Here is an 18732-nt window from a genome sequence, read left to right on the forward strand (position 1 = left end):
TCCTGAGATCTAGCAAGGGAGCAAGGGAGACCTAAGTAAGCCAGGCCGCTGGATCTGGACAGGTAGTATTCAGTGCTAAGCCCACTGCAGGAAGGCTGGGTCTGATCTGCGTCCTGCCTCAGCGGGGAGTGACCCCGAACCACAACCGGACAGAGGCTGCGGGTGGTGGAGTTGTGTGCGTCCTACCCACACGAAGAGCCAGAATCCAGTGGGCAGAGTTGGGACCAAACTGGCTCCTGGGACTTCTTGGCAAAAGCCAGAGCCTAGAAAGGTGCTTGCATTGGGGGGGGGACCCAAGGAAGGTAGACGTGGAAAGGGAATCACCGCAGAAGTGATATGTTGACAAGGGCATGCCAAGGTCACAGCCGCTGATGGGGCTGGAGATGCCATTTTTGTAAATAGGTCTTTCGAGATGTAGTCGACAGGGGTGAAGAGTCAGATGTAACATGTAAGATGTCAGAAAAACGTGGTGAGTTTTGGATCTATCTGCTTTGGTTGGATGAAGGACCAAGAAGCTGGGAAGGAGAGAGAGAGAGGGGGGCCAGGGGACGAGATAAGGGCCCTGTCAGCTCTTGCAGGGCCAACAGCACGTGGAGGGTGCAGATGGTAAATCCCGCGTGATGCTGTTTCTCTGACACCCAAACTGGCTCCGTTAACCGCAGCTTCAGGAAACAAAAGTCTGGTCTGTCCTGCTGGGCTCACCGGGACTCCCCTCCCTCATGCGTGTGCCGCGATCACTAGATGTCCCGCGTCTGGGTAATAAAGCGAAAAGCCGGCATTTACAAAGCACTGAGCCGAAAGCGGCATGTTTTACAACACGCATGTCATCTTGCGTGTCATCATCTAAACCACCCCGGGCGGCGGATGCTGTCAGCAACACCATTTTACAGAGGAGACCAAGGCACAGAGAGGTTGAGGAGTCTGTCCAAAGTCACACAGCCAGCGAGTGGCGAAACCAGTGCTTGAAAACCTGGCTTCAGAGTCTGTTTTCTTAGCCACGCCACCACATGGCCCCTCGCGTGCCCGCTAAAATGTGACTCGCTTACGACGTACCCACGTCGGGCCGGTCCAAACCAAAAACAAGCCTGAAATCACAGAACTGAGTCACAGGAGATATTTTTTTTTTTCTAATTCTCATTGATGTCAGCATATAACTGTTAATATTCTCCAAGGTGAACAAAATTTTAGTGCATCAACTAAAACAATTTTGAATAGCGTCTTCGTTTCCTACGGTTGCTGCTGTAACAAAATACCACAGTCTGAATCGAGTCGAAGAGCAGAAATGTATCGCCTCACAGCTCTGGAAGCCAGAAGTCCAAGACTAAGGTGTCAGCAGGGCCGTGTTCCTTCTGAAGGCTCTAGGGCAGAATCTGTGCTGGGCCTCCTTCTAGTTCCCGGTGGTCCCTTGACTCGGGGCAATGGAACTCCAACCTTCACGTGGCGCTCTCCTGCGTGGGCATCTGTCTACGTGTCCAGATTTCCCCTTTTTATAAGGATATCAGTCATATTGGATGAAGGTCCACCCTCGCGACCTCATATTAACCCAATTATCTGCAAATAACCCCATTTCCAAGGAAGGTCATGTTGACAGGGCCTGGGGGTTAGGACCCCAGCATCCTTTATGGGGACTCAGTTCAACCCATAACACAGACCTTCATGGACAACATTTTGAGAAGCAGAGCTTAATTAATTAATCAATCTATCATCGGCCATTCTCCAGAAAGTTCTGGCATATTTTAACAAACTACATATAACCTGTGGCATGAGACGAACACATACCTGAGGAAGTGAGGGTGAAGAGAAAACGAGAGTAGAGAAAACACGATGAAGCCAGGGGGTGAACAAATGGGTATGTGAGGGCGGTACAGTTGTGGCTCTGAGCTTCCGTGGCAAAGAATTGTGGATGCATATAAAAAATGTATGTCACTGGGCCATCTGATCAAAGTCAGATCACCCGCCATCTCTGGTATTTGGTTCTTAGAGCGATTTGTCCCATCGACTCCCCAAAAGAGGACCCTGTCTGAGGTAATGGAATCTTCATTTTGAACAGATTTGGAGCTCAGCCTGTCAAATACATTTGGCCCCTACATAAGCCACATTGGAAGAAAGGAAAGTTGAAAACCGTGGCATTGTCCCCACCCTCGCGCTGGGATTACCGTGGAGCCACTTTTCACACGGGGATTATGTTCTGAAGGTCAGAAGTGCAGGTGGCCAAAGAAACCCTTGGAAATCTGTCAGACTGATGCTGAAGGGCAGCGTGTACGTGTATATATGTAGACAACCCCAGAGCATCGTCTCTCCTCCAGGGTGGGAACCATCCCAGCTCCTTGGCTGAGCCCCAGATGAAGCAGTTGGCTCTGTCTAGGGTCTGGGTTGCAGTGAAACTGTGTTTTTATTTATTTTTTATTGATTTATTTATTAAAAAAATTTTTTTATGCTTGTTTATTTTTGAGAGAGAGAGATAGAGAGTGAATGGGGGAGGGGCAGAGAGAGAGGGAGACACAGAATCCGAAGCAGGCTCTGGACTCTGAGCAGTCAGCACAGAGCCCGATGCGGGGCTCGAACCCACAAACTGTGAGATCGTGACCTGAGCCCAGGTCGGATGCTTAATCAACTGAGTCACCCAGGCACCCTGAAAATGTGTGTTTTTAGACTCTGACATTGTGCTCAGGGTGCTGGGTGTTCACATCCCCAGAGGCACAAGGAACCTGAGACTTCCTGACAGGACAGTGACATCAAACCATCTCACCCCTTCCAGGCACAATCTGGACTGCTTACATGCTTTGTATTTGTGGGGCGGGCTTTTGAGGGTCACGCACAAATCAGCCTCTTTATATCTCCATGGTGAATGGAACCTTTAATCACCGCATTGTCTCTTTCAATCTAGTGATGCTCTTTGCCCTAAAGCCCACCAACTTTCTTTTGGTCAGTGTTTACATGGTGTATCTCCTTTCCTCCTTTGCTTTGAAATCTCTCCTTCCTTATGTTGAAGTTTGTCTCTCATAAGCAGCATGTAATTGGGTTTTATTTTTATCCTCTAACAATCTACGTGTTTTAATGGGCACATTTAGTCCATTTACATTTAATGTAATTGCTGATATACTTGAGTTTAAATCTACTATCGTATTGTTTGCTTTTTATTGGCTCTGCCTGTTTTATGTTCCTCTCTCTCTCCTTTCTTGCCCTCTTTTGAGCTGATTACTTTCTGTTATTCCTCCTTTCTCTCTCTATTAGCTTGTTAGTTATACATTCTTTTATTATCCTTCCAGTCATCACCTGAGATTGCGACACGCATTCTTGACTTATCTGAGTCTAAATTAGCAAGTTTACCACTTCTCACTCAGTGAAAGGACCTTACAACTCTGTAACTCCATTTATTCCCCTCCCAACTTAAATGCTATTATTGTCATGCTGTTTAATTCTGTCTAGATTTTAAACCTCACTAGGTGACGGCATCGTCATTATTATCACTATTATTCTTAATTTTACGCCGTAGTGATCTGGACTGCCCATGTTGTTAACCTTTCTGTGCCCTTCCATCCTGGCTTTTGCCAGGTCACCCTGACTCTCAGGCTGTGACCCCAAGTCTGTCACCAGCTCCGCTCAGCCTCCCAGCTAGCAGCGGCTCACTCAAGAGTCAACAGCTCCTTGTGGGTTCACCTCTCTGGGTTTCCTTCTCCTGCCTTCTTTTGGCCCTGTTCATTCACATGTAGTCCTTCACAGCCCTGTTCATTCTCCACGCCTTCCAACAAATGTCTTTTTTTTCAATCAGGTTTGTGTAACACTTGGGCCAGCTTTTCTAGCTGTGCTCTAAGGAAGAGTTGGGTCCGGATGAACGTCACCAGAAGTACAACCTATTGCCTGTACTCTTTGTAGAGTTATTTCCCCCCTTGCCCCTTTTCTTTTGGCCAAGGTCATAAAATTGAATTTGTGTCAATTAAATGTGCGTATGATGCATGAGAGCTTATTCCCCTCTGTCACTGTAACTGTCCTGGTTCTAATGAAGGGACCTCATGTCCTGTGTTACTCCCATCTCTACCCAGGAGACTTCCAGAGACCTGTTGTCCTATTGAGGGGGAAAGAACATTAGTCTTTAATGCACAAAGTTTACTGTCAAAGTTGTCAGAATGCTCTAGGGAAGTGATATATCTGAACCACTTTTCTCAGACAAGCTGCCAACCGTAGAAATAAAGTAACACCCTCAGTGTGATTGAATTAGAGGACCCTGACAGCCCTGTACTTAGCATTTCTGTCAGGTACCAGCAGCAGAAAGACCACTCTGCCGAAGTCCAGAGTCTTACAGTTAGTAGTTAGTCCGTGTTCATTATTAATAGCAAGTGACAGAAATCCAAACTGGCTAAAGCAACAAAGGAGAATGTATTGCTCACAGACCTGGAGAGTCCAGGACTATAGATTCGGCGTCAGGCATGGTGGGATCTAGGTGCCCGGATGATATCACCAGGAAGCTGTCTCTTCATCACTTAGCTCCTCTCTCCTCCAGTCCAGCAGGGTCTCAAACTTGGAATGTGCATCAGAATTCTTTGCCAAGCAAATGAAAACACGGATTGTTGGACCCAGCCCCAGTTTCTGCTTCGGTGCATCTTGGAGCCTAAGTATTTTGATCCCGTAACAAATTCCGATGATGCTGAGGTTACCGATCCAGGGATCACACTTTGAGAACCACATCTCTAGTCTCAGGCATGGCCCACGGATGGCCCCCAGGGCCTCTAGGCTCTCTTTTTGCTGGCCCAGCAGCCCTAGAGAAAGAAACTGCTCCTTTGCTAATAATTCAGCAGAGCCCAGGAACCAGCTCTCCCCTGAACGGATCTCCAATCTCCCTGGTCACAGGGAAAGGCTGGGCGAGGAGCAGGGTCAGATCCGTCCAAAGTCTGTAGCCTGAGAAGAGAGGGGAAGGGCTGGTTCCCCCAAAGAAAACATGGGCGCTGTGATGGTGTTCCCCTTACAGGAAAGACAAAAGCAAACTGCTCTTCATTTCATATGCAAATTAAGCACCGAGGACATTTTGCTAAAGATGCTCCAGAGGCAGGGCGTGGAGCAAAGGGCTGTGATGATCCCGGAGGAAGGAGCGGAGTCACGCAGTCAGGGTGGCGCGGGGAGCCCTCATCGCCTTCCTCGGAAACCACGTGCATTCCCGGGGCTGAGAAAAGAGACGGCAGTAACATGATGAGTGTTCGAGTCACAGACAGCACCTGCCCACGGAGAGGCCCGGAGACAGAAGAACACAGGCCTTGACAAGCCATGTGTATCAGCTATTTATAGCCACCCAACAAACTACCCCAAAATACGGTGGCCTGAGACAACAGCCCTTTTTTGCTCAGACAGGCTGGGCGGCTCCAGAGGGAGCTGGTGGCCACCTGGGCTGGATGGTCCCTTGCGTGACAGAGCATGGGTGGGGGAGGGGCAGAGAGAGAGAGAGAGACACAGAATCCGAAGCAGGTTCCAGGCTCTGAGCGGCCAGGACCGAGCCCGACGCGGGGCTCGAACTCGCGGACCGTGAGATCATGACCTGAGCCGAAGTCGGACGCTTGACCGACAGAGCCACCCGGGCGCCCCCGTGTAAGTGCTTTTTGCAGACTCTGCTTGGTCTTGACTGTCCAGTGATCTGTTGGCCAAAGAAAGTCACCAAGCTGAGCCCAGCTGGAGAAATAGACTCCACCCCTCGGTGAGTGACGTTGCATCGGGGGGCCAGGGAGAGGAGAAGGTGGCGGACACTGGTCACAGCCTCTTAGGCCATGAGAAGCATGTGGCCTGGTGAGGCTGTGCTGTCGTCAGCTGCATGGAGGGTTGAGTACTCAGGTGTGGACCATTGTGCGGGTGTAGCCCCCCCTTCCCACCTGCCAGTTGAATTTTAGAGGCGAGTGTGGGCATCTCAGGATGTTATTTTGTTTTATTTTTTTTAATGCTTATTTGCTATTTTTGAGAGAGAAAAAGAGAGAGCACAGGGGAGGGACAGAGAGAGAGGGAGACAGAAGATCCAAAGCAGGCTATGCACTGACAGCAGAGACTGATGTGGGGCTCGAACTCACGAACTGTGAGATCATGACCTGAGCCAAAGTCCAGCGCTTAGCCAACTAAGCCACCCGGGGTCTCAGGATTTTAGGGATGAGCGTGGGCATCTCAGGACAAAACAGGGCTAAGTCAGCTGTTTCCCTGGACCTTTTGCCACGCAAGTAAGTGCACAGTCTCCAAGCTGATGGTCATGTGACCATAGGGAGTAGGGGTGCCCCGTAGAACCCAGAGGGCTTATAACCCATCTAAAGGGGGCCCCACTACCCAACTCCAGCTTATGATCCCCACATGGGAATGCCGTCTGGTCAGAGGTTCCCAGATCATAGGATTTTATTTTAATGTTTATTTATTTAGAGAGAGAGAGATAGAGAGTGAGTGGGGGCGGGGCAGAGACCGAGGGAGACGGAGAACCCCAAGCAGGCTCTGCAGCTGTCAGTGTAGAGCCTGATGTAGGTCTTGAACCCCCAAACCATGAGATCATGACCTGAGCCAAAACCAAGTCGGATGCTTAACTGACGGAACCACCCAGGCACCCTGTGTTCCTATGATTTTTCAAGAAACTCCAGGAATTCTAATTATCAGGTGGATTTCCTCTTTTAAAAAAAAAAAAAAAGAAAAAAAAAAAAGCTTAGCATCTATTTCCAATAAAAAAAAAATGGTAAAAGTCACACAACACACATCTGCAGGTGGTTTTGGCCTGTGGGCTGCTGGCTTATGATCTTTACAATAGACCCTTGTTATTCTCAGATGTAGTATCTTGCCGTTCCAGTGGATTCCCAGGTGACCTTAAAGGTCCCACACATGCGGTAAGGGACAATTTTGCAGAGACTCTGACTTTGAGTTTTTTGGAGTCCCGGCTGGCAGATGGGAGCAAGTTACCTGGCTTGTGAGTCCACCGGGAGCCCCGCACCCCCCTGTCTTCTTTTGTGACATGTGTTGTATTCACGGTAAACCTCCCATGTTGATATGCTCTTTGTTTCTCTGTAAGAGAGGAAAAAGGGTAAATTTCGGTGAAGGGGAGAGAAAGTGAAGTGACCAGAAGAGGGATGGTTTTCCACCAGAAAAGAGCAGTGTGGGATAAATTAAAATGTGCAATTTGGTTCCTGCTGGTGGCACAAATTTATTGTGTGAATAAATCTGCCATTCTCTAGGTGTGTGATGAAAATAAATCCACCCCCCCGTGGGGTTCAGGCTGGTGCGAAGCTGGCTCACCCAAGTGAGCGATGAGAGCGTCAAAACGAGTTAAAAGGTGGTCGCCTCGTGTGTCGGGAGGAAATGCACCGTAAACACAAGCTGGTCAGCAGAAATGGGGTTCAGGAGGACGCCGGCACCGTGTGCAGACGTCTCTCGGAAACCACGGGCGGGGAAAGCTCTGGTAACGGAGCTGCAGGGTTGACCTTCACTCGGGAAGAGGGTGATTTCATTTTTCAAAGCGTCTTCTTAGCATAATAGGACTCAGAGGGCACAGGCAGCCGGAGATGATCCTGTTGCCAGGGGAGCATTCCCTCCCCAGTGAAATTCGCTTGGGGCAGAAGCGTTTGTGTAGGCAGAACTGGACCCCACTGGAAGAACACGCCGTCCTCGATATCCTTTTCCAAGAAGAGGCGAGCACAGGGGTGCAGCAACCGAGGACAGAGGGTTAGACTCGGGTGCACCGTTCCTACCCAGCCCCAGACCACTGAGGCACGAGAGGACGGGCCACCTGCGCACGTAAAGACAGTAACAAGGCAGGGGCACCACACAGCTCCTTGTAGACCAACTTTATAAGCGCTCCGCGCAGGAAATGGAGAAGGAGCTTTTGTTCTGCTGGTCTTGGTGCTGCCTGAGCCTTCCACCAACATGGGGGTTCGCACCCCCACTGTTAGAGCCTGGGCACACTTGTCTCTTATTTATAGACCTTGGTCCCTTATTTATAGAATCCTCTAGAGCATCTGAAGGGGCCTTGAATTTTTTAGCTCTGCTGCACTGCAGCTGATGGAGGAAACAGCATTGCTTTGGTGCTATTCGCAAACACCGAGACCGACAAGGTCTGGGGTCGAAAGGACTTTCCATACGTTCCTTTGACAAAAATCATCGTGCCAGTCACCCGGGTTGTAGCTTGAGGCCTGTTGGGCTGACATGGCCTCGGGGCTGCATGAGAACCCAACCCCCAAGCCCAGCCCACCTCAGGGCCTTGGCACCTGCTGTTCCCTGGCCAGGAGCAACCGCCCTCCCTCCCTCCACCATAGGGGTATTCACAGGGCTCACTGCCCTTAGGTCTCCACTCAGATGTGGCCTTCCCTCACCAAGTGCCTCAAATAGTGTCCACTCCCTCTATCCTCTCCAGCTTTTACCCTGCCACTTGTCCCCCACCTGCCGGTAGGTCCACAGTGCACCTGCGTGATCCGTGTCTGTCCCTGCCCCACGACTGTGGGCTCTGAGGCAGGGCCGTGCTGTTCTACCAGAGCAGCGTGTCATTCCACAGCCTAGCGAAGGTCGAGAGCCTGCGTCATTCATGCGTTTGCCTTGCGGAACCCATTTCCGCTTCAGCCACCCTTGGGGCGACCGTGTGGATTTTTCAGTTCTAGCTTCGGTGTAGCTCAAGACCGAGTCCCATCCCCCCAGCTGCTTCCAGGACCTGAGCCCCGCGAGGCCCCCTGCGTCCCCCCAAGGGGGCATTTCCACACCCCCATCAAGGATCCCCATCCCCATCAGCATGTTAAGCCCTAGCTGCTACCAGCCCTTGCGTTCTTTCTGCTCGGTGTTTGGGTCGCTGAGAAGAAGGGCAACCAGGGGAGACCATAAAGCAGCCTTGACTGGGGTGAGCAGAATCCCGGGTCACTTATCCGGCAGCCCCTTACCTTCCTGTCCTGAGGAGCGGCGTCGGGGCAATGATGAGGGGACAGTACACCAAAGTCAGAAAATGACCCACTTGCTGTTTATAGCCCAGGCCGGCCATCTGCAGCCATGCGAGGTTCCTTTGGGTGCTCTTGACCCTCGTGGGAGAGCAGCTTGGACTTGTTGTGGCCTTGGGGTAGGCCAGCCCCTTGGGTTCTGTTGGCCTTCATAAGGTTTCTTAAAAACCAGGCTACGTCATGAACAGGTAAAATTCAGGGGATTTCACATAGATTTCTGATTCTAGCTTTTCTTGGGGGGAAAAAAAAGGCAACGCTAAGAGTGTAGACCTACATGGGGGCGCCTGGGTGGCTCAGTCGGTCCAGTGTCCAACCTCAGCTCAGGTCATGATCTCACGGTCTGTGGGTTTGAGCCCCGCGTCGGGCTCTGTGCTGACAGCTCAGAGTCTGGAGCCTGCTTTGGATTCGGTGTCTCCTTCTCTCTCTGCCCCTCCCCCGCTCACTCTCTGTCTCTCTCTCTCTCTCTAAAAAATAAGTAAACATTAAAACATTTAAAAAAAGGAGTGTAGCCCTATGTGGCAGGTGCTGGCTGGAGCTGGGCTGTGGCCCCCGGCCCAGGGCATTCAAAGTCACAGCCACTCCCTGGGTGCCTGTGGAAACTGATACTGTTCATGTTAGTTTAGCTTTTCCATAAAAACCCACGGCCTCCCATCAACCCAGTGCCCGGCCGTCCTGGAAGGCAGCCCAGCGGAGCTGCTCGGTTTCCGTGCCTCTCCTCCCGGTGCCATTCTGGATGTCGCTTCCGGAACTCTCCTTCAGACCCCACGTTCTGTGACACAACATAGCAGAAGGGTCACGCGCTCCAACAGGAACCCCCAGTGCTCCACCCGGATGGCTTACCGAGGTCGTAAAGACGGATGGATGCTATTTTCTGCATCCCAAGAGGTCGTACCTGTGAATGCCCACTTGGTTATCTTCGACATCACTTAAATGATGCGGTCCAGTCGCTGCTGTTGAATTCACATCTGTCTCCAGCACGGTGCGTTCGCGCAACCCGACGGCTCCGCTCCGATGCCAGAATCACATCTTGGACCCAATCTGTCCGAACCTGAGCCCCTGCTCTCTGCTCCCAAACCTGCTCCACCCACAGCCTTCCCAGCTCAACTGTTCCTCTCCCCCCGCCACATCCCTAGGTCCTGTCTTTACTGTGTCCGCGGGATCTGAGCAGCCTGTGTCCCGCCTCCGCCACTGCCTGGTCTCCCTGCTGTCACCTCCACCTCCATTCAGTCTGTCCCCCGCTCAGCGCCTAAGTCAGGTCAAGCACTCCCTTGCCCTAGAACCTGCAGTGGCTCCCCATTTCACTCAGAGCAAGGCCCTGAGTGACCTGGCCCCACCCACCCCCACTTAGGCCTCCTGAACCCGTTTCCCCGGCTGCACCTTGGTGCTCCAGTAACAAAGCACACGCAGATCTCACCTCACTGGTGCCTGGAGCACAGCACCACCCTCCAGCCCCACTCTGTTCCGCTTTGCCTGTTTTTCCACAGCATTTTCTGACGTCTAACACTCCGTTTCGTTTCTTATTCCCTGGCTTGTTGTCTTACTATACAAGGGCAGGGTTCTTGATCTGTCTGGTCACTGCTGTGTCCCCAGTGCCAAGGACAGAGCCTGACACAGCGGCACTCAATAAATATTTGCCAAGGGGATGAAATTCAATAGGTAGAAGCATCTTTAAGCATTCCAATAGAAACATCTTGAGTTCTGTTTTTAAATGGAGATTTTGTTTGTTTGTATGTTTGATATTGAAAGGGTCCACATGTAAGTGACTGGGAGGATGTCATGGGGACTCGGTTGTGTCCATTACCTGACCTTGGCAATCATGAATTGGTGGCCAGTGTCATTTTGTCTACATCCCCAGCCACTGCCCAGATGATTAGGAAGCAAGTTCAGGCCATCATCTCATTCCAACTGCAGATAGTTGAGTATGTGTTTCTTTTTACGCTCCATAGTACTTGTTAGGTGGGTATCTCGGAATTTATTTCATCCGGCCAGTCTCACGGGGTGCTGTTAGCATGTTGCTTTACGCTGTGTGAAGCTGATTGTCCTTTCCTCGGAACTTCTGGAATCGACCCCAGCTTCGCAATACTTTTTTCTTCGACTAGGATGTACATTCTTTGCAATTCTTGTTACCCGTGGAAAAACAAGACAGAATAAAGCAAAACACTCCAAAATGCCCATCTGTCTCCAAGATAGCATATGTTCTCGCTTATAGGTACTTTGTGCGAGGGTTAATTTTTTTTTTTTTTTTTACAACTTTTACTTAGGTGCGATTTCACTCTTAAAGTTGCAAGGATGTACAAACGACACTCCATATATCCTCCAACCCGACTCACCGGTTGTTAACATTTTGTCCCAGTTAATTCACTGATTGATTGATCGGTTGATTTGATTTTTTTTTTTTTTCTCTTAGTAAGTTCTAGGCCCGTCGTGGGGCTTGGATTCACGACTAGTGACTCAAGAGTTGCAGACTCTTCCTACCGAGCCAGCCAGGCACCCCTTGTCCTAGTTGATTTATATTTGTACTCTCTGTGCGTGTGTGTGTGTGTGTGTGTGTGCGCTTTTTAACCATCTGAGATTGCCGCTTTTACCCCTGAACACCGCAGTGTGTAGCTCCTAAGACTAGGGGCATTCATTCATTTTACATTACCACAGTTACACTTAGGGAATTCTGAATAGTTAGCATTAATATAATACCGTTATCTAAACCTCAAACTGTACTGGGATTTCTCCCCTTGCTGCCATAATGTCCTTTATGGCAGTGTTTTCCCACCCGGGATCCAGTGCCAGGATCGCCACTGCCTTCTGTTGCCATGTCTGCCCAGTCTCCTTTAATTTGGAACAGCTCTCCAGGCTTTCATTGTCTTTCGTGACCTTGACATTCTTGGAGAGTACAGGCCAGTTGTTTTATAGAGTGCTTCTCAATTTGGGTCTAATAGATTTTTGAGCTGCACTCTGAGAATGCAATAACATAATATATATATAAAGGAGCACCCCCTGTTTTCTGCCTGCAGGACCCGGGAGCCGACGAGAGAGACCCCTATCAGCAACCCGGAAACCCGTGCTCGAGGCTGAGGACCGAGAGGAAGATGCCTTGGCTGTGCTCAGGGCTATCCAGGTGGAGAACGAAGCCCTGCAGAGGGCGCTCCTCAGCAGAAAGGGGGAGGCCCCCAGCAGCCCGCTGCAGGTGCGTCTGGGGCGCAGGGGAAGGACCACACAGGAGGCTACTCAGGGACCCGGTGGTGTCTGAGCAGCATTTGCAAAGAGCACGCGGTGAGGAGAGAGACGTTGTGGGTGTCCCTGACCTCAGACTAGCTGCTCGTCCGCTGCTGGATGCACAGTCGCTCACTGACCTACCCAAGTGCCCATTTCGTCACCTTCCTTCCATTCTTTGTTTATTTCCGAAGGCCAAAGGTGAATGCCTGTTTGCCTCTGATCCTTGCCGACCTCCCGGCGAGCCCTGGAAGCCTCAGCCCAGGGTTGCAAACTGGTGGCTGAGGGAAAGAATAGAGTAGACAAGAGCCCCGGCTTCTCCGGAAAGACCTCATTCCCCAGAGCGTGAGCCCCTCGGGCCTCCGCCCCCCTCAGCACCTCCTGTTGTCCTGCCCCTGACCCACTGCACCTGTTCAGGAGACCTCCATGGCCCTGCAGGGGTTTGGGTTGGTGCCCACTGCCTTCAGCTTCGAGCAAGAAGCAGGAAGCTACATGGTGGGGCGGAGTAGGGACCCTTCGGGAGCTGGAGGCTGTGGACACGCCCCCGAGCACACATCCTTTCTCAGAAGCCGAGAAACCGCCTCACCGGCCGAAGCCCTTTATCGTAGCTTGTCCTACTCGTTGCCTCCAGTAGGCCAGAAACAGGCAGGCCTGGTCTCATCGCCCCATTTCCTAGATGTGACTGATGGCACCCAGAGAGCAAGGTGGCTCACTCAGGTCACATCTTTGGAAGGCGCAGAGGTATGCCTGCCCACAGGCCTGGGGCCCCGTCCACACCACCAGTTTCTCCCCAGGCTCTGTTAGGGGCTGCCCTCTGGAGTGTTCATCGAGCAGCACCCTACTGTCTGTCTTCCTCAAGCTCGGTCCTTTGCCTCTGACAACTTTTTTTAAAGTTTATTTATTTACTTTGTGTGTGTGAGAGAGCATGAGCAGAGCAGGGGCAGAGAGGGAGAGAGAGAATCCCAAGCAGGCTCTGCACCGTCAGCACAGAGCCCAACGCAGGGCTCGATCTCATGACCGTGAGATCATGACCTGAGCTGAAATCGAGAGTCAGGCATTCAACCGACTGAGCCACCCCGGGCCCCCCTGCCCCTGACATTTGTGTCTCTAGGATCTCGAGACAGCCCCCGTGCCTCTGTGCCCTCATCTATTAATGAGGAGTCAACAGCACCTGGCTTTGTTGTGACCTCAGATCGTGTGATTACCTCATTCCAGGACACGGAGGGACCACCAGCAAAATCGTGGACCAGTCTACTGAAGGGGAAGGAAGAGAGTGCTGAGGTTGGTAAAGGCCTGAGCACAGCAAACCCTGGTGCCCACTGTGCCCCACGGCACCCGGTGGCCTCCACAGGGCTTTCCGCACGTGGTCCCAGCAGACACTCACTGTGTTCCCTGGGCAGCTGTCCTGCCCATTTCACAGATGGGGAGACCCGGGCTGGCACATCTTGCCTGAGGTTACGAGTGGAAGCCGGAATTCACCCAGGCCTGGGGACTCCAGCTCCTTGTTACGTTTTGGTTTCCCGACAAGACAACACAAAAACAGATCTTAGTATCCTGAATAAATAAATAACGTCTGTATCTACTAGATCATTCAGACCTATCTCAGCCAAGACAGCCCCTGCAAATAGACACAAGGGGGACCCATGAATTATTAATGGGACACCCAGAAACGTCTTTGTTAGATTGTGCACAGGTCTGTGCCCTGTGCTTAGAATACAGAGTGGCTAAATCAGGTCAGATTAGCCCGTGGCCTCGTGGAACTTCCAGAAAACAATCAAGTAAAGTCATAAATAAACAAGGTGCTTTCAGAGAGAGATGACAGTAAAAGATCATAGATGTTGCTGCCTCCGAAAGTGTGGTCCAAGGGAGCCCCTGGGAAGGTGCCGTTTGAGCTGAGCCCCGTCTCTTAGGGAATGAGCCGACAACAGGGGACAGCAGTCCAGGTGGAAGCAACAGGAGACCCTCTGAAGTGGGAATGAGCCCAGCCTGACCCAGGAGCGGGAAGACAGAAGCCTGACTGGTGGGGGGAAGAGGGAACACAAGGGGGACACAAGAGGGTAGGGGGTAGAGAGTGAGGCCCGGAGGGGAGGAGAGAGAGCCCATGGGAGAGGGCGGTAGGCAGGGCAGGACGCCAGAGCACCATAGTGGTTTTCTTTATGCGTCCCTCCTGCTTGGTCTCTTATTTCCCGGTCGTCCTGAACCATTGCCAGCTGACATTTCTGACCAGTCTGCGGCCCTGCCCGCCGCACGGCCTGGGATTTCTGGATGACCTGACCACCCCCCACCCCCAACCCACCGAGCTGCCAGTGACTAAACTCACTTGCGGATAGAGAGCAGAGCACGTGTCTAGTTTAGATGACAAATGTAAGAGAAGGAGGATTAAAAATGAAAGGGCCCTAAGGATGTTACTGGAATGTTCCATGGAGTCTGGTTACTTTGTAGCAAACAGAGCAGGGGTATGGTTGAGATGGGGAAAGACTTTGAGGAGAGAAAATTTTTGCCTTAGCTGATTGAAGAGATTGCTTCCTGGGACCTCCCGGATCATAAGAAACTGACGGGTCTGTCTCTTTGCAAAGATCATGGCCCTGGGTGGAGGTGGGGCGGGGAGGGATCCTGGATCTAATCAGCCCAGGGAAAAGGCTATTATGCTCATTCCTGTTCCCTCCTCCTAATAAGCTTCTCCGTCCTCAGCCACTTCCTACCCCTGAGGCGACTGGCAGGACCAGCCCGCAGGAGCCGTGTAGGGCAACGGGGGGAACCACAGTCCGTGAAGCCATTGACAGAATCGGCCTGCTGGGGAGCAGGTAGGTACCGAGCCTGCTTCCAAACACAGCCAAGAACCCCAAAAACCCTGTGTTTTTTCAGACCCCGTAAAACTGCTCCCTGACACTCTAGCCTCCCTCCCCCTCCAGCCTGAAAGCCCGGAACGGACTCGATGTGTTCCCGGCAAACGTGTCTACGCCTGTTGGATTTGGTCCAGCCCGGTGTAAGACTTCATCCTCCTCAGAAGCCTCCCCAGAAGTACGCCACGCAGCAGAGAGTGCTGGCCTGGGGGGTGGAGGGTGAGCGTGGCCCACAGCCCCGCTGCCCCGGCCGGCGTGTGGGGCTGCACGCGCCGTGGTCTATGCAGAAGGCCCGTGCCTGTCTGAGGGGCAAGGGGGGCTGAAATCCAGCTGGCGTGCTGGTCACTAAGCTGGGGCCCCCGCCGGGGACTGCAGCAGCCCGGAGAGGGACGAGGGCTTTTTCTCCACTGCACGAAAGAGGAATTTCCGGGCCAAGCTGTGCACCCTCCAGGTCTGTGTCCACCGCAGAGGAGTTTCCTGATTTGCAGAAAAACTCTGAACAGGCCATTCCAGCCATCGCTCTAGGAGTCTACAGACCCCAGAGCCTGGAAACCATGGCCGTGCATCACTGTGGCCATAAGTAAGCCCTCGCTGGTTCCCCTTGCGCCCACGGGCTGGTGCCAGAGGTGACCTCACACCTGATGCGGTCCTGTTTATAGGCAGCACACACACACCCCACCGGGAGCCGCTTTTTCCACCCTCAAGATCCTTGGTGCTCCGGGGTCTTGCGGCTCCGCAGCCTTAAACCGCACACGCGTGGGGTGCATTTGCAAACCACACTCTGCTGAGTTGGGAACGCCTGCATCCTCAGAAGCAAGAGGTATAAAGTCAGTCTCTAGGCCGGGAGTAGCAAATGTGTGTTTAGCAAAGGGCCACACAGCGAATGCTGTAGTGAGTAGGGCTTTTCACTTTTTGTTTGTTTGTTTGTCTTAACAACCCTTCAAAAGGTAAAAACCATTCTGAGCTCTCAGGCTGCGGACTGGATTCCACCCGCCTGCTGTCCTTTGCCAGCCCGCTGCTCCAGCCCCTGCCCAGCCGAGGGAGTCTGCGGGCTGCCTTGCCCCAATTTCCTCTTCTTTTATCACGAATTGTGTGCTTATGATAAAGGGGGGAAACAGCCTGTGTGCGCCTTTGAACCGCGTGCGGGGTGGGTACTCTCTTCTCAAACCGCCGCTTCTTCTGAAATAGAAAAGCCAGTGCGGGGCCCTGACGGGCACGCTCTCTGTTGCATACCATCTGTTACCACCCGTTTGCTAAAACCAAATCACATTTCAGACAACAGCAAAGGCTTCTGAAAGTCCTCCAGGCCATCGAAAGCGACTCTGTCTGCCTCAGCAGGGCTGTTTCACCGACAGAGGAGCCAGTGCCGGATCCAGAGGTGAGATGCTCGGCTTCTGGGGGTTTCCAGATGCATCCGGCGTCTCGCGCGAAAGGTCAGGGAGGAAGGGCCCCTCGGGGCAATTATCTCTCTGCAGGGCAGGGGTGGGGGGGGATGGCTGCCACAGTGGTAAACTTCACCTCTCTCTGCCCGAGTCTCCATCCTCCTCCTGCCCAGCACCCAGATGTACATGTGATGGCACTAAATGTTGCAGGAGAGAGGAGCCTGTCCACACAAAAGGCAAAATATAAATAGCATGTAAACCCACAGGAAAATGTCCAACATCGCTGGTAATCCAGAAATGCAGATTCAGGGGCGCCTGGGTGGCTCAGTGGGTTAAGCATCTGATTTCAGCTCAGGTCATGATCTCACGGTTCATGAGTTCGAGGCCTGCATCAGGCTCTGTGCTGACAGGTCAGAGCCTGGAGCCTGCTTCGGATTCTGTGTCTCCCTCTCTTTATGCCCCTCTCCTACTTGCGCGTGCTCTCTCTCTCTCTCAAAATAAAATAAACATAAAAAATTTAAAAAGAAATGCAGATTCGAGCAACCTTAATTCCTATTTGATATCTGAGTTTGCAGATTATTTTTGATGATAAGCTCTGGACTTGCAGGGTTACAGCAGGCTTACCCAGCTGGCAGCAGTAGAAACGGGTGGAAGGAACTCTCTTGAAAAGCACAAAGACCGGCTTTAAGAAGAGCCGTAGAAATACTTATGTCCTCCCAGCCCAGCGATCCCGCTTCCCCACACCCTCAGGAAATCACTCCACAGCGAGAAAAAGCTATAGGCGCAAAGATCTCTGTTGCAGAATGATTGGAAGTAGGGAAGAATGAGGAAAAAAAAAAAAGAACCAGAAACAACATAAATGTCTCATGATAACGGAGTTAATCGGGAAGGTATGATATATCGGCACAGAGCAGTAGTATAAAAGGAGGGGAATTACCGTTATGGAGGTTACGCAGAATGAAAATGTTAAGGATATTATAAGTTAACTGCAAAAGGTGATGTTCGTCTTCGTTGAGTCCAGCCTCTCTCGTAATTCTTCAGCACAGCGGTCACCCACCCTACGCTTGGCCGATGAGGACTTAACTCAAGGTCCTCTGAGAGCCACATGTCAAAGTCCTGTGATGGCAGAAACCCCCCCCCTCCGCCCCCTGCCCGGGCCTAGACCGGAGTCTGGCTCTGACTCTGGCACCATGATTTAGACGGCATGTGACCTGAGGCAAGCCTCTTAAGCTCTCTGATCCTGCGTGGGGTGTCGCTGTCACACGGGGTAAATAGTCCACAGCCAGGGGCTGCTGTGAGGACAAAATGTTTTGTGAGGGTGGGCACCTCAGTGCCTGGCACAAGGCAAGGAGGATCCGGCAAATACCCGTTGAAAGTTTGACATCTAGAAAAATCTAGAGGAGTCAAAGCTTTGCCCCCCACCCCCACCCCTGCCGCCCACGTGGAACAGTGGCTTTCTCAGCCATGAAGATCCTAAGTGTGATAAAGCGTCAGCCACGTTAAAAAGAGCCTGGGTTGATCAAGTCTTTTTATAGGAAACAGAAAACCCAGGGCAAACGGACTTCTACACCGAAGCGAAGGAAATGAAAGACTGTTGTAACAAACGCCACGGTGGGGACCAGTTGGGGCTCAACCCAGCAGCTCGTGCTGTGTCTCCACAATGCCAGCTGCTTCCTCGAGCTCCGTCCCCACCTCAGCATCCAGGCCCGGCTCTGCTGTCTCCCTGGGACCCCTCAAAAGCTAGAGTGGTTACCGCCCCTTGCCCTCATCGCCTCGGGCCCTACAGTCAGGAGCGAAGAGCATTTCTTCCACGCACAGAACTGAGATTGGGTCACGTACCCATCACAGAGCTACACCGCCCCCACCCCTCAGTGGCTCAGGGGACAGGCCACGCTATTTCATTGGAGCAGTCGGGCTCCTCCTTGGGCTGAGAAGGGGTCCTTCCCCCTCTGGGACCATCGTCATGGCTGAGAAGAGACACGACAGAGGAGGGCAGGGAGTGCGGAGACCCGGAGCAGCCCAACCTGCATTTACCTTAGACCCCCACGAGGGATCCTAAATCAAGTGAGTCAGGAGCAGGGGGGCCATCGACTCGAGACGCTGGCAGGTTGTGACGCGTCCTTAGTTAGTAGACCCTCCGGCTGCTTCATTTAGAAGCCCCGCTGCAGGACGTCGCACGTTTTAGATTGCACGGGCTGTGGGATCCGCCGGCCCCTCTGCGAGGCATCTCGCCTCCCATCTGGACCTCCCCCTGCTGCTGGCAGCCAAGGTGAACCTCCCTTCACGCCTCCCGCCGCTCACCTGGCGGAGCAGCTCATTAACCTCCTCACCCTCCCCCCCCCCCCCCCCCCCCCCCCCCCCCCCCCCCCCCCCCCC

At 52.4% G+C, this 18732-nt stretch overlaps 1 protein-coding gene across 1 annotated transcript in view; it reads left to right on the forward strand.

Annotated features, from left to right (window-relative positions):
* KATNIP (katanin interacting protein) overlaps positions 1–18732 on the forward strand; it is a 142415-nt gene that overhangs the window by 56697 nt on the left and 66986 nt on the right. Inside the window, exons 8-11 of the mRNA XM_049638467.1 lie at positions 11933–12105; positions 13347–13412; positions 14823–14935; positions 16250–16352. Coding sequence (XP_049494424.1) covers positions 11933–12105; positions 13347–13412; positions 14823–14935; positions 16250–16352 — 455 coding nt within the window. The remainder of the gene's footprint in view (positions 1–11932; positions 12106–13346; positions 13413–14822; positions 14936–16249; positions 16353–18732) is intronic.

The sequence above is a fragment of the Panthera uncia genome, chromosome E3 (assembly GCF_023721935.1).
Source record: "Panthera uncia isolate 11264 chromosome E3, Puncia_PCG_1.0, whole genome shotgun sequence".
Classification (NCBI taxonomy): domain Eukaryota; kingdom Metazoa; phylum Chordata; class Mammalia; order Carnivora; family Felidae; genus Panthera; species Panthera uncia.